The sequence below is a fragment of the Palaemon carinicauda genome, chromosome 1 (assembly GCF_036898095.1).
Source record: "Palaemon carinicauda isolate YSFRI2023 chromosome 1, ASM3689809v2, whole genome shotgun sequence".
Classification (NCBI taxonomy): Eukaryota; Metazoa; Arthropoda; class Malacostraca; order Decapoda; family Palaemonidae; genus Palaemon; species Palaemon carinicauda.
This window is the reverse complement of record NC_090725.1, coordinates 293,570,001-293,582,071: the sequence shown is the minus strand read 5'-3', so window position 1 is coordinate 293,582,071 and position 12,071 is coordinate 293,570,001. Positions and strand designations below refer to the sequence as shown.

The following is a 12,071-nucleotide window of genomic DNA, read 5'->3' as shown; positions in this document are numbered from 1 at the left end:
AATGTTCTTGAAAGTCTGGTTCACGTAAGTTTCAGCAGCGGCAGTGTCAGCGGAAGCAGACTCCCCATGCAGGGAAACGCTTTTCAGGGCGAAGCGTTTCTGAAACTTCGCGAACCATCCTTTGCTTGCGGAAAAACGTTTCTGAGGCTGGGAATCAGTGGATGTCCCTGGTTGAGGATCATCTGCATCATCATCATCTTCAGCATGGTTGCCGTCGTCGTCTTTAGGTTCCTTTGCAGCAAAATTCTCATATAAGCTCAAAGCCTTTGTTTGGATGGTGTTCGTATCCAACGCTATGTTCTTCTTCCGGCAGTCGGCAATCCACACAGCTAAAGCACCTTCCATGCGTACGATCGTTTTATTACGCGTTGTAACGACTCGCTTCGCTGATCTGCTAAAGGTGATTGCAGCAGTCTTTCTAATGTTCGCCTCGTCCTTTTTTATATAGCGAACGGTGGATTCGTTGATGCCAAAATGGCGGCCGGCGGCCGCGTAACTTCTACCATCTTTTAACATGTCGAGAAGCGTAACCTTCGCAGCTATCGTCATCATCCTTCGGTGGAGTTTAGGCTCACTACCAGCCTTACTAGAAGCAGAACGCTTGGGAGGCATTGTACAGTAGGATTTAACAGAAAGTTCAACAAAAAGTTCAACTTGAAACAGTCGCACACAGCACAGATTAAACTTCACAAACTTAAGAACGTCTACTCAGCGATACGCGGAAAGAGAAAGTGAACGATCCAGCCCCGCGAGAACTTTGATGCTGCGGGTAGAAGATGCGGGCAAAACACCAATCACAGGCTAGATAACAAAACTTGAGTTTTGATTCGTCATCTATCAGCGCTTGAACCAATCACAACCCGTCTTACAGTACTATGATGCGTTGGTTACTCATAGAAGATGCCCCGCGCATAATGAACGTACGTAGATTAAGTACAATACCGTAATAATAATAAATAATGATAATAATACTGTACAGTAATAATAATAATAATAATGATAATAATAATAACAATAATAATTTTATTAACAACAACAACAATAATAATAATAATAACAATAATAATAAAAATTTACGTACGCTATTTTACGCCTCTCTCTCTCTCTCTCTCTCTCTCTCTCTCTCTCTCTCTCTCTCTCTCTCTCTCTCTCGTACGCTTACAGTATTCGAAATGTGATTTTTGCAACAAAGAATATTATTGGATGCAGTACTGTACTACGTACGTATACATACAAAAGATTCATGGAAAAGAAGCACATCCATTACAGTACACACCATTCTAATATGGTATGACTGCATCTGATTTGCGTTTCATGTTCGATTTAATTTTACTACGTACTGAATTATCGTATGATCACATTCTCTTTTCGTGTTTTATTTCTTTCTGTGCTGAATTATATATCATATGTAATGCAATGAACAATCAGTAAGAGCAGATATTACTAATTACAGTATTAATGGAATTACAGGTAACAAAATATCGTATTTGGTTGTCTTCAGATTTCGCGGTATTTTCGAATTTTCCGGAAAATCCGCGATATGTATATATATATGGGTTATGGGAAAACCCCGCGAAGTGGTGAATCCGCGATTGTCGAACCGCGAAGTAGCGAGGGTTCACTGTAATACCAAATGGTGTGAGTGTTTTAGTATGTTTAATTAATATGTGTTATTTAGCGTTGAATGGCCTTTGATGCCCCAGTGCTTGGCATGAGGCCTGAATTTTATATTCATTCATTCCTCTTTAACAGTCAATACTTCACAGTATGCTAGAAGTTTTGTTCCAATTGCGACCTGATTGAGAAATGATCTTCCTAATCTGGTAATTGAATCGGTGGAACTTCAGAATTTTAAACCTGCAGCAAATGCTTTTATGATGAACAAGCTGATATAAGTGTCTCTTCATGATTTATATATGACAGATCAATGACATTATTACTAATTTTAAAACATTTTATATCAATTATTCATTACTTCTCATGAGGTTTATTTATATCTTTATCTCCTCTCCTCAGTGGGCTACTTTTCCGTGTTGGAGCCCTTGGGCTTGTAGCATCTTGCTTTTCCATCTGTTGTTGTAGCTTAGGTAGTAATTATAATGATAATAATGCTTTTTATTTCCTATAATGGAAAGTAAATTTATGTAAACAGACAAAAGAATAATACTACAACTTGTGAATGTTAATAGTAACTATTTGTTAAAATTTGACCTACACAATTTTATCTTAGGTAGAAATCTTCTATGCTTGATCCACATTCAATGAAAGACTTATTTTTTTAGAAATATGAGGGCAATATGCTCTATCAAAGTTTTTCCTTGTTTTCAGGAAGCATTAAAGATTCGAGGTGTAGGTGCGCGGTTGGCTGACAAAGTAGCCGAAATTGTTGAAAGTGGGAAGTTAAGAAAGGTGGCTGAAGTATGTGAAGGAGAAGAGGCTAAAACGTTACAGCTTTTCATGGGAGTCTGGGGTGCTGGCCCAACTACTGCCCAAAATTGGTACATCCAAGTAAGTTTTCAATAAATTACCAAAGTTGATTTAATTTTAAAATCATGATTTTAATCATCTTTTAATTTTGTATATAATTTATCTTGCTGTAAATGGTTGGTGCATTTATTTCCTATATAAATGTGTTTAAAGTTATTATCTGGAGTCGTGAATATGGATAGTCAGTACCATAAGGAGACTAGCTAGTTTAAAGATGATGAAAATGCTTTGAATATGGGGAGTTTCTAAAAAGAAATCTCATTACTTCATGGGCATTTATGAATTTCTGTGCAAAGTACTTTATTAAAATTTACCTTAGTTTTATAACAAGAAGTTACTTTCTAAAAATAACTTAAATAAAAATAGGTAACTATGAATGCATATAAGTTAGTGCAATATATTGATGATTAATATTAAGGAGTTTTGACAAAGAAAAAAATTTTGCCCAGGTGCTGTATATACTCCAAGGACTTTCCTGCCTCAGGCAAGAACAGGAAATCCAATATGACTCAATTACCAAAAAAATATTGTTCCCCTATACTCAGTGAGTATAGGGGAGACCTACAAATTCCGGTACATTGGATCTTACCACAGTATCTCCGAAACTGCTTGTTGTCTGCCACCTGTGATGTCACACATGGCCTGTAAACTACCATTGTAGTTCCTGCCCATGCACCTATGTCATCAACAGGCCTCAACCATCATAAGACTATTGTTGGTCTGGGTATTTTAAACAAAGTAACTTTAGGAGACATGAATCTCTCTGAATATATTTTTAAAGCTGACATAGGACAGAGGTTATTATTGTTAGACTCTAGTGCGAAGATATAGAGTGGGGTCCTGTCTTGGGAGAGGTTTCTCATTTTTGGCTATGTAAAGGTGTCCCAGAGTCAGAATTAAAAGATGATTTGGAATTATGGTAATAAACTCCCAATCTCTTCAAAAGCCCACCAGTTTGCTGACTCTAGCTCTAGAAGCTAATGCTACTAGAAAAATAGGTTCTGTTTTCTTAAGGCCAACAATTGGGTAATCTTGTGAAACGTGTCAGAGTCGAGATCCATGCCGAAGACAAGCTTGATAAATTCCGTTTGAACAGATTTATATGACAGTATAGTTGATGACTGGAGCTTCCTTTTCTCAAAGCGGTGGACTAGCAAGGAAGCTAAGAATTCTTGGGGTTAACGGACGAGGTGGGATTGATATGGTTTTGTCAATGGAAGACCTCTTGCAGCTCATCAAATAAGTTAAATTGTGGTCTGAGAATTCTTTTGAAAATGCAGGAGAGGAAATCCAAGTGTGAAGGTTCCGTGTCAGAAAGGAGAAAGCGAAGGCAATCTGTCTTCCCACTTTCTGGTACAGCTGTGCCGACTGCAAAGGTTCTAGTCTTGGTCTCATCCGAAGAAATGATGGGTACCACGGGTTGTTGGGCCAAAGTGCACAGCTGTCCCTAAAAAATTCTGAGGATATGCAAAGCCTTAGAAATCAAAAGAGCCTTTGGAAACAGATAAATCGACAACCACCTGTTCCCATCTAGGTTCAGAGCATCTGATTACTCGGGAGGTCCACACTTGGAGCTACGTACAGATGAAGTTGGTGATTCTCTCTCACAGCAAATGGGTCTATCTGGAGATTCAGCACTAACTCCAGGACCTCCCGAAAAGACTTTTTGTCCAGGGTCCACTCGGTCTTTAAGACTTTATGCTTGAATAGGTTGTTTGCCACAACTCTTCACTCTCACTCCCTTCCTCATTTAACCTTTCAAGGCACTCCCTTCCTCTTTTAATACCATTGATTCTGGTCGTCCAACCAAAGCACTAACAACCTCTTCATCTCGATCATTAGACTACTGTATTATTTTTCAATATTTAACTTAGCCGGTGATTATATAAGCTGCAACTCTGTTGCTCGACAGAAAACTCTACGTTAAAAATCCGCCAGCGATCGCTATGCAGGTAGGGGGTGTACTTCAACAGCGCCATCTGTCGTGCAGGTACTCAGTACTCAATGTAAACAAAGAACTCAATTTTCTCTCTGTCGGGCTACCGGCAAGACCTACTAATTCGCTGTGCTAACTGGATTTGTTTTCACAACTATTGGTGAAGTACACTATTCTAGTTTTGAGCTTTCGCTATGCAGGTGTTTTATCTTCATCTCAAAACTTGAACTCGTTTTGGATAGATTTAATTATGGTGACAAAGAGAGTATGGACTTTCTTTCACTTTTAAATGGCCGACCCTTCCCTTAGACGGAAGTGTGTTTAGGCTTTTAGTAATTATCTTATCACGTTATAGATTTTCCTCTATATATTTTATATCTCTCCGCCTTTATTAGGCCTCTTCGATTAACTTTCCATTTTTTATAAACATTTAAAATAAATTTTAATGCTTTGTTTATATAGACCTTTCCTGAGAGTAGGCGGTCCTAACTTGGAAACCGAAGTTAATCAACATTGAGCCCTTTATATCGTCTTTAGCTTTTAAAGGATTTAAAACTTTTTAAATGTAATATTTTATGAAAGAATTTCTTTGATAGTCTTCGTACTGTTTTCAAAGATGAACTAACGTTTAGTTTTTTATGCTACGCAGTTGTTGACGTTCAGGACGTTCAACATGCACTCTATCGTTACGATAGAGAGAGAGTGTATCACGGTTTCACTTTGCAGTAAGAGTAAATCGATTCTGACGTTTTGTTCATTCTTTCTTAGCTTAAATGTTTTAAATTCTAATTTAAAGGAACTTTTTATTTGAAAAACCTTTCAGTTTTTTCCTTTAGTCAAATAACATGTTTTTTTGACGATATATAATTGGGCTCTTCTCTTAGGTGCGAAATCAAGAGAGAAAGAGAGAGAGAGATAGAGACGGAGGGAGAGAGAGGAGAGAAAACGTTCCGTTCAAGCGGGTAACGTTGTTCTCGTGTTACTCTCGTCCCTAGTCTCTGTACGGGGAGGAAGGATAAAACGTTTTTAGGTTTTTATTCTCGTCCCCAGGCTATGTGCGGTGAGAGATTGAAAACGTAGTTATATGAACTAGTGTTTAGTCTCTTTCCCAGCCACTGATTTTTCTTTTTATTTTAAAATGTTTTCTGTTTTTTGCTGGTATTATGAGCTTGCATTATACGACTAATTTCGCAATTACTACCTTTTAATGAAGGGTAGAATTGCGTGTTTCAGGTAGAAATAAGTGCAAAACAGAAAATCGAAGTGATAAAGTGATATGCGCAAAGTGTTACAGTGTTGCGTCCGAGGCGCAAAGTGTTACAGTGTTGCGTCCGAGGGTTCGTCTGTTCGTGCCTGTCGTTCACCTAGTCCGGGACCTCTTGCAATCTCCCAAGCCCAGGGGAGAAGTAATGTCAAAAGACTTATGGGTTCGAGAGGCCTTGACCAACGAACAGACGTTTTCCCTCTATGGTATCGGGTGTTTCTTACCAAGATCTCCCCTACCATAAGACGAGAGAGACGTTGTTTCTCCTCGCCATCCGTAGGCTTTTCGCATAAGAAACCTGTCACAAGGTTTCGAAGCCCTTAAGCGAAAGTCAGTCCTTTCAGGACAGGTCCAGCGTCCTGGTTACAGCCATTAGGACAGCTCTGACCCTATGCAGTCATCGGATAACTGCTCGCCGCCTAACAAAAGCGTAACACAGACTCCGAAAGTTTTTTTGTAGGCAAAGTGTTGCGGTCACAGACGTTACCCTCGTCTATTACCACAACCATTTCCGTTGATCCTTAAGGGGTTGTATGGCAAAACATGCAGTATATGCTTGCCTCCCTTATGGAAGACTATTCTGCCGATAAGTCCGTTGAGTCTAGCCGTTTATCTCATCGTTATCCTGGCTTTCAGCCAACCTAACGTTCCTTTGTGCTTACTGTTGACGTTGGCGTAGCTTAGTCACGTCAGTCAGGTTGTTTAGAACCACACTCGATGCAGTCTCGTGTGGTTTTTCAGCCGCATTTGGACGTTAGGCCACTGGCTGATGCTCCTGTTGACGTTCTAGACGTTCACTAACAATCGGAGTTGACTTGTTTTGACGCTGTGCGTCAACCTCCGCATTCTAGAGTAGTTTTGACTGCTCAGTCTAGGCAGTCAAAGCAGTCTCGAGTGGACGCTGTACGTCCTCACGCACCTGTTGTGGTTGACAGTTCAGTTGTTGACAGTTCACAGACTGTCAAGCAGTTACATGACGTTGCGTTCTGGTCCGCTACTTATGCACCAGTGAGAGACTCAGCTTTTATCGGACAAGGTTCCTGTAGATGAGGAAGTTGCTGTTCTCCCTCCTACTGATATTCCCTTGAGGACTCTGTCAGATGGAGAGGAGCCTTAAGCTGCTTAGCCTCCTATGGACTTTAATTAAATCATGATGATTTTTTTTTAAGGATCTTCGTCCGGATCTTGTAACTGCTGCTCCTCGTTCGCCTAAACGTCAGAGCTTACACTAGGCCTAGCTACTTCGAAGCCGTTGTTTTTAAGCTAGTGCTCTCTCGCTCTCCTAGAGAGCGTTACGTTGGCTAGGCGACTGGTTTTTCACCAGGAGGAGTTTGGGGGATACAGCCTTTGCTTTCCCTTCTTTTAAACTGGTTTATAGAGCGAGAGTCTGATATGACACGAGAGAAGTTCTCGGCTTGGGAGTTCATGCCTCTGCCCAGATAGACTTCTCAATTCTGGTAGACTCTCCCTGGCGCCTAGCCAGGAGACGCTCCAAGTTGTTTACAGGTCAACTGCTCAGCTGTTGTCGAGCCTTTGAAGTTTTGCTGTACTATTATGTCACGCATAACAAGGCTTTCAGGGATGGTAAACGGTTCCGCCTCAGTCGCTAACCCCGTCTGTTGCCACACCTGCTCCCGTAGACCCTAAATGGGCTTTGCTGCAAGACATGCAGTCCAAGCTTGCGTCCTTGATAGAGGACTTAAATGCGGAGAAGAACCTTCTGGCCAACAACCTTCCAACCGGTCGGTTGTGCGCCCTGTTGACGCTGAGGTAACCTACTCGCGTCTGCCAGTTGAGGTGGTTCCTCCACCGATGCGACCCAGTGTGGGTTGCCAGCCGCACGTTGACGTTAAGCGACGCTCGGAGGTGGTTGTTGACGTTCAGGATGTTCAACAACCAGCAGAGGTGACTTGTTGTGACGCAGTGCGTCAACCTCAGCAACCCGGTAGGGTGTTGACTGCACAACCCAGACGGTCTAGACAGTTTCGGGTTGACGCTGTGCTTCCTCGCGCACCCATGGTTGTTGACAGTTCACAGACTGTGCAGCAGTTCCATGATATTGCGTCCGGCTCCGTCACGCATCCACCAGTGCGACCGGATTCAGCGAGTCAGACGTTGCCCACTCCGTTGCCGTTTCCTCATCAGTTTCGGATGAGGAACCCTCTGATGAGGACGTTGCTGAACAAGACGATCAGCCCCCAGCCCTGCTATCCATCCAGAAGATGCTGAAGAAGGAACGCTGCTCAGTCAGGCCGTGGATGAGTCTGGTAGGGACGCTGTCATCCGTGGATCAATTTGTGTCACTAGGAAGACTACACCTCCGTCCTCTTCTATACCATCTAGCTTTTCACTGGAAAAAGGACAAGTCGCTAGAAGCGGTCTCGATCCCGGTTTCCGAAAAGATAAAGTCTTGTCTGACTTGGTGAAAGGACTATATCAACCTAAGAGAGGGTCTTCCCCTGACTGTTCAGACTCCCAACCACGTTCTCTTCTCGGACGCATCGGACGTAGGCTGGGGTGCGACATTAGACGGTCGGGAATGCTCGGGAATATGGAACTCGAGTCAAAGGACAATGCATTTCAACTGCAAGGAGCTACTGGCAGTACGTCTGGCCTGGAAAAGCTTCAGGTCTCTCCTTCAAGGCAAAGTGGTGGAGGTGAACTCGGACAACACCACGGCTTTGGCGTACATCTCCAAGCAAGGAGGGACCTACTCTCTGACGTTGTACGAGATCGCAAGGGACCTCCTCACCTGGTCAAAAGGTCTAGACATATCACTAGTAACGAGGTTCATCCAAGGCAACTTGAATGTCATGGCAGATTGTCTCAGTCGGAAGGGACAAATAATTCCAACAGAATGGACCCTCCACAAGGATGTATGCAAGAGACTTTGGGCCACCTGGGGCCAGCCAACCATAGATCTCTTCGCAACCTCGATGACCAAGAGGCTCCCAATATTTTGCTCACCAATCCCGGACCCAGCAGCAGTTCATATAGATGCCTTTCTCCTAGATTGGTCACATCTAGATCTATATGCATTCCCTCCGTTCAAGATTGTCAACAAGGTACTGCAGAAGTTCGCCTCTCACGAAGGGACAAGGTTGACGCTAGTTGCTTCCCTCTGGCCCGCGAGAGAATGGTTCACCGAGGTACTTCGATGGCTAGTAGACGTTCCCAGAACACTTCCCCTAAGGGTGGACCTTCTACGTCAGCCACACGAAAAGAAGGTACACCAAGGCCTCCACGCTCTTCGTCTGACTGCCTTCAGACTATCGAAAGACTCTCGAGAGCTAGAGGCTTTTCGAAGGAGGCAGCCAGAGCGATTGCTAGAGCAAGGAGAACATCCACCCTTAGAGTCTACCAATCGAAGTGGGAAATCTTCCGAAACTGGTGCAAGTCAGTATCCGTATCTTCGACCAGTACCTCTGTAACTCAAATAGCTGACTTCCTCTTATACCTGAGGAAAGAACGATCTCTTTCAGCTCCCACTATCAAGGGTTACAGAAGCATGTTGGCATCAGTCTTCCGTCACAGAGGCTTAGATCTTTCCAACAATAAAGATCTACAGGACCTCCTTAAGTCTTTTGAGACCACGAAGGAGCGTCGTTTGGTTACACCTGGTTGGAATTTAGACGTGGTACTAAGATTCCTTATGTCAGACAGGTTCGAACCGCTACAATCAGCCTCCCTGAAAGATCTCACCTTAAAGACTCTTTTCCTGGTATGCTTAGCCACAGCTAAAAGAGTCAGTGAGATTCATGCCTTCAGCAAGAACATCGGATTCTCATCCGAAACGGCTACATGTTCTACAACTTGGTTTTCTAGCCAAAAACGAGCTGCCTTCTCGGCCTTGGCCAATATCGTTCGATATTCCAAACTTATCGTATGGTTGGAAATGAACTAGAAAGAGTCTTATGCCCTGTAAGAGCTCTTAAGTTCTATTTAAAACGAACTAAACCTTTACGAGGCCCGTCTGAAGCTTTATGGTGTTCAGTTAAGAAACCATCTTTGCCTATGTCAAAGAATGCTTTATCCTATTTTATCAGACTGTTAATACGAGAAGCTCATTCCCATCTGAATGAGGAAGACCAAGCTTTGCTGAAGGTAAGGACACACGAAGTTAGAGCTGTCGCAACTTCCGTGGCCTTTAAACAAAATAGATCTCTGCAAAGTATAATCGACGCAACCTATTGGAAAAGCAAGTCAGTGTTCGCGTCTTTTTATCTTAAGAATGTCCAGTCTCTTTACGAGAACTGCTACACTCTGGGACCATTCGTAGCAACGAGTGCAGTAGTGGGTGAGGGCTCAACCACTACAATTCCCTAATTCCATAACCTTTTTAATCTTTCTCTTGAAATGTTTTATTATTGTTTTTGGGTTGTCCGGAAGGCTAAGAAGCCTTTCGCATCCTACTTGATTTGGCGGGTGGTCAAAGTCATTTCTTGAGAAGCGCCTAGATTAGAGGTTTTGATGAGGTCCTGTTGTATGGGTTGCAACCCTTGATACTTCAGCTCCTAGGGGTCGCTCAGCATCCTAAGAGGATCGCGAGGCTCCGTAAGGAAGACGTACTTAAAAAGGCAGAGTAATTGTTCAAGTCGACTTCCTTACCAGGTACTTATTTATTTTAAGTTTGTTATTTTGATAACTGCTAAAATGAAATAAAAAATCCTTAGCTCATAATAATGTAAACATTTATTGCTGGTCTCTACCCACCCCCCTAGGTGTGAATCAGCTTATATAATCACCGGCTAAGTTAAATATTGAAAAATGTTATTTTTATAATAAAATAAATTTTTGAATATACTTACCCGGTGATTATATATTAAAGGACCCTCCCTTCCTCCCCAATAGAGACGCAGTGGACCGAGGAGAAAATTGAGTTGTTTGTTTACATTGAGTACTGAGTACCTGCACGACAGATGGTGCTGTTGAAGTACACCCCCTACCTGCATAGCGATCGCTGGCGGATTTTTAATGTAGAGTTTTCTGTCGAGCAACTCTTCACTCTCACTCCCTTCCTCATTTAACCTTTCAAGGCACTCCCTTCCTATTTTAATACCATTGATTCTGGTCGTCCAACCAAAGCACTAACAACCTCTTCATCTCGATCATTAGACTACTGTATTATTTTTTAATAATGGTTGACTTTGTAGGGGTAGATATATTCATATGCTCAAGGATGCGGTTTATCCTTATTAATAGTCGCAACTGTAGAATGACTAAGGCCTAATACACGTCCTATGTTCATATGAGTGGTCTCACCGTTTTGGTTCGCTTCACTATGGCCACTTCAATTAACTAGCGTAGATTTTCCTCTTCTTGGATGTACTGCCGTCAGAAGTCTCCCTTTTGCTTTCCAGACATAATGCAAAACAAAATAAGGCACAAAAATATCCAAAATAGAGGAACACTGAAATCTCGGATGCATATTGTAAACTAAGTTGACGAACTGATGCTAAAGTGATGTGTACTGCACTGCTACACAGCCAGGTGACAGTGTTGACTGCTCTCTATGTTGGCAAGTAGTTCTTCGTATTAACGAATCAAACTTTGTTACTCAAATTTGTGTAACGCTGAATCTTTAAATATCTTAAGGGAGCCTGTTTGTAAAGTGAATAGTCATAACTTGATACTGTTGTAACTCGAGGACCTCCTGTAATTTGTTTTATATTGATTGAAAGTACCTGTAAAGTGTTGTCATTACAGTACTTTCATGGGAACAGGAGTTTATAGGTACTGTCACTGCAGTTGTTTGATTTTTTCTTATTTTTCAGTTAAGATGTGTGGATTGCTGTAACAAGTGTCACCCAATGTAGTTTTATTTTGTTTCCTACTAATTGTTTATTTTGCATTTTACAGGGATTCAGAACATTAGATGACCTTCGTTCAAAAGCTCCTTTAACTCGTCACCAGCAGATAGGTCTAAAGTACTATGATGATATCAATAGTCGAATACCTAGGGATGAAGTGGCAGAAATAGAAAATTATGTAAGTCTTTTATTATTTGATCACAAAATAATTTTGAAAATTTCAGATCAAGGTGGGAACGGACCTTATTATAAATTCTGTCCTTGATACCTCATCTTCATTCATGTATTTACGTCAGCTCTTCAGTAACTTCTCTATTATCTTGTACTTTGTCTCTGTTATCTCCTTTTATATTCAGGTTTTTATTTATCCCATTTACCATGATTTCCTTGTCCATCCAACAAGTTTATGTTCTGGCACTTCCATATCTACTGCCTTTTTAATCAACTGTACCTTATCCTTTCTCATCACAATCCAAGCATTGAGTATTCACCCTTTTTTACAGTTCCTGGAGACCTCTTTTCATCAATTCTTCATTGATAATACGATCTCCCCACCATCCTTAAGTCATAAATC

The 12,071-nt window shown here is 41.7% G+C and overlaps 1 protein-coding gene and 1 pseudogene across 1 annotated transcript in view; both read left to right on the top strand.

Annotated features, from left to right (window-relative positions):
- Positions 1–12,071, top strand: part of LOC137657825 (DNA polymerase lambda-like) — a 91,592-nt gene that overhangs the window by 38,741 nt on the left and 40,780 nt on the right. The window contains exons 4-5 of the mRNA XM_068392388.1: positions 2,329–2,508; positions 11,547–11,675. Of these exons, the coding sequence (XP_068248489.1) occupies positions 2,329–2,508; positions 11,547–11,675 (309 nt within the window). The remainder of the gene's footprint in view (positions 1–2,328; positions 2,509–11,546; positions 11,676–12,071) is intronic.
- The window catches only part of LOC137657851 (E3 ubiquitin-protein ligase MIB1-like), a 421,337-nt pseudogene continuing 409,586 nt past the window's right edge, over positions 321–12,071 (top strand).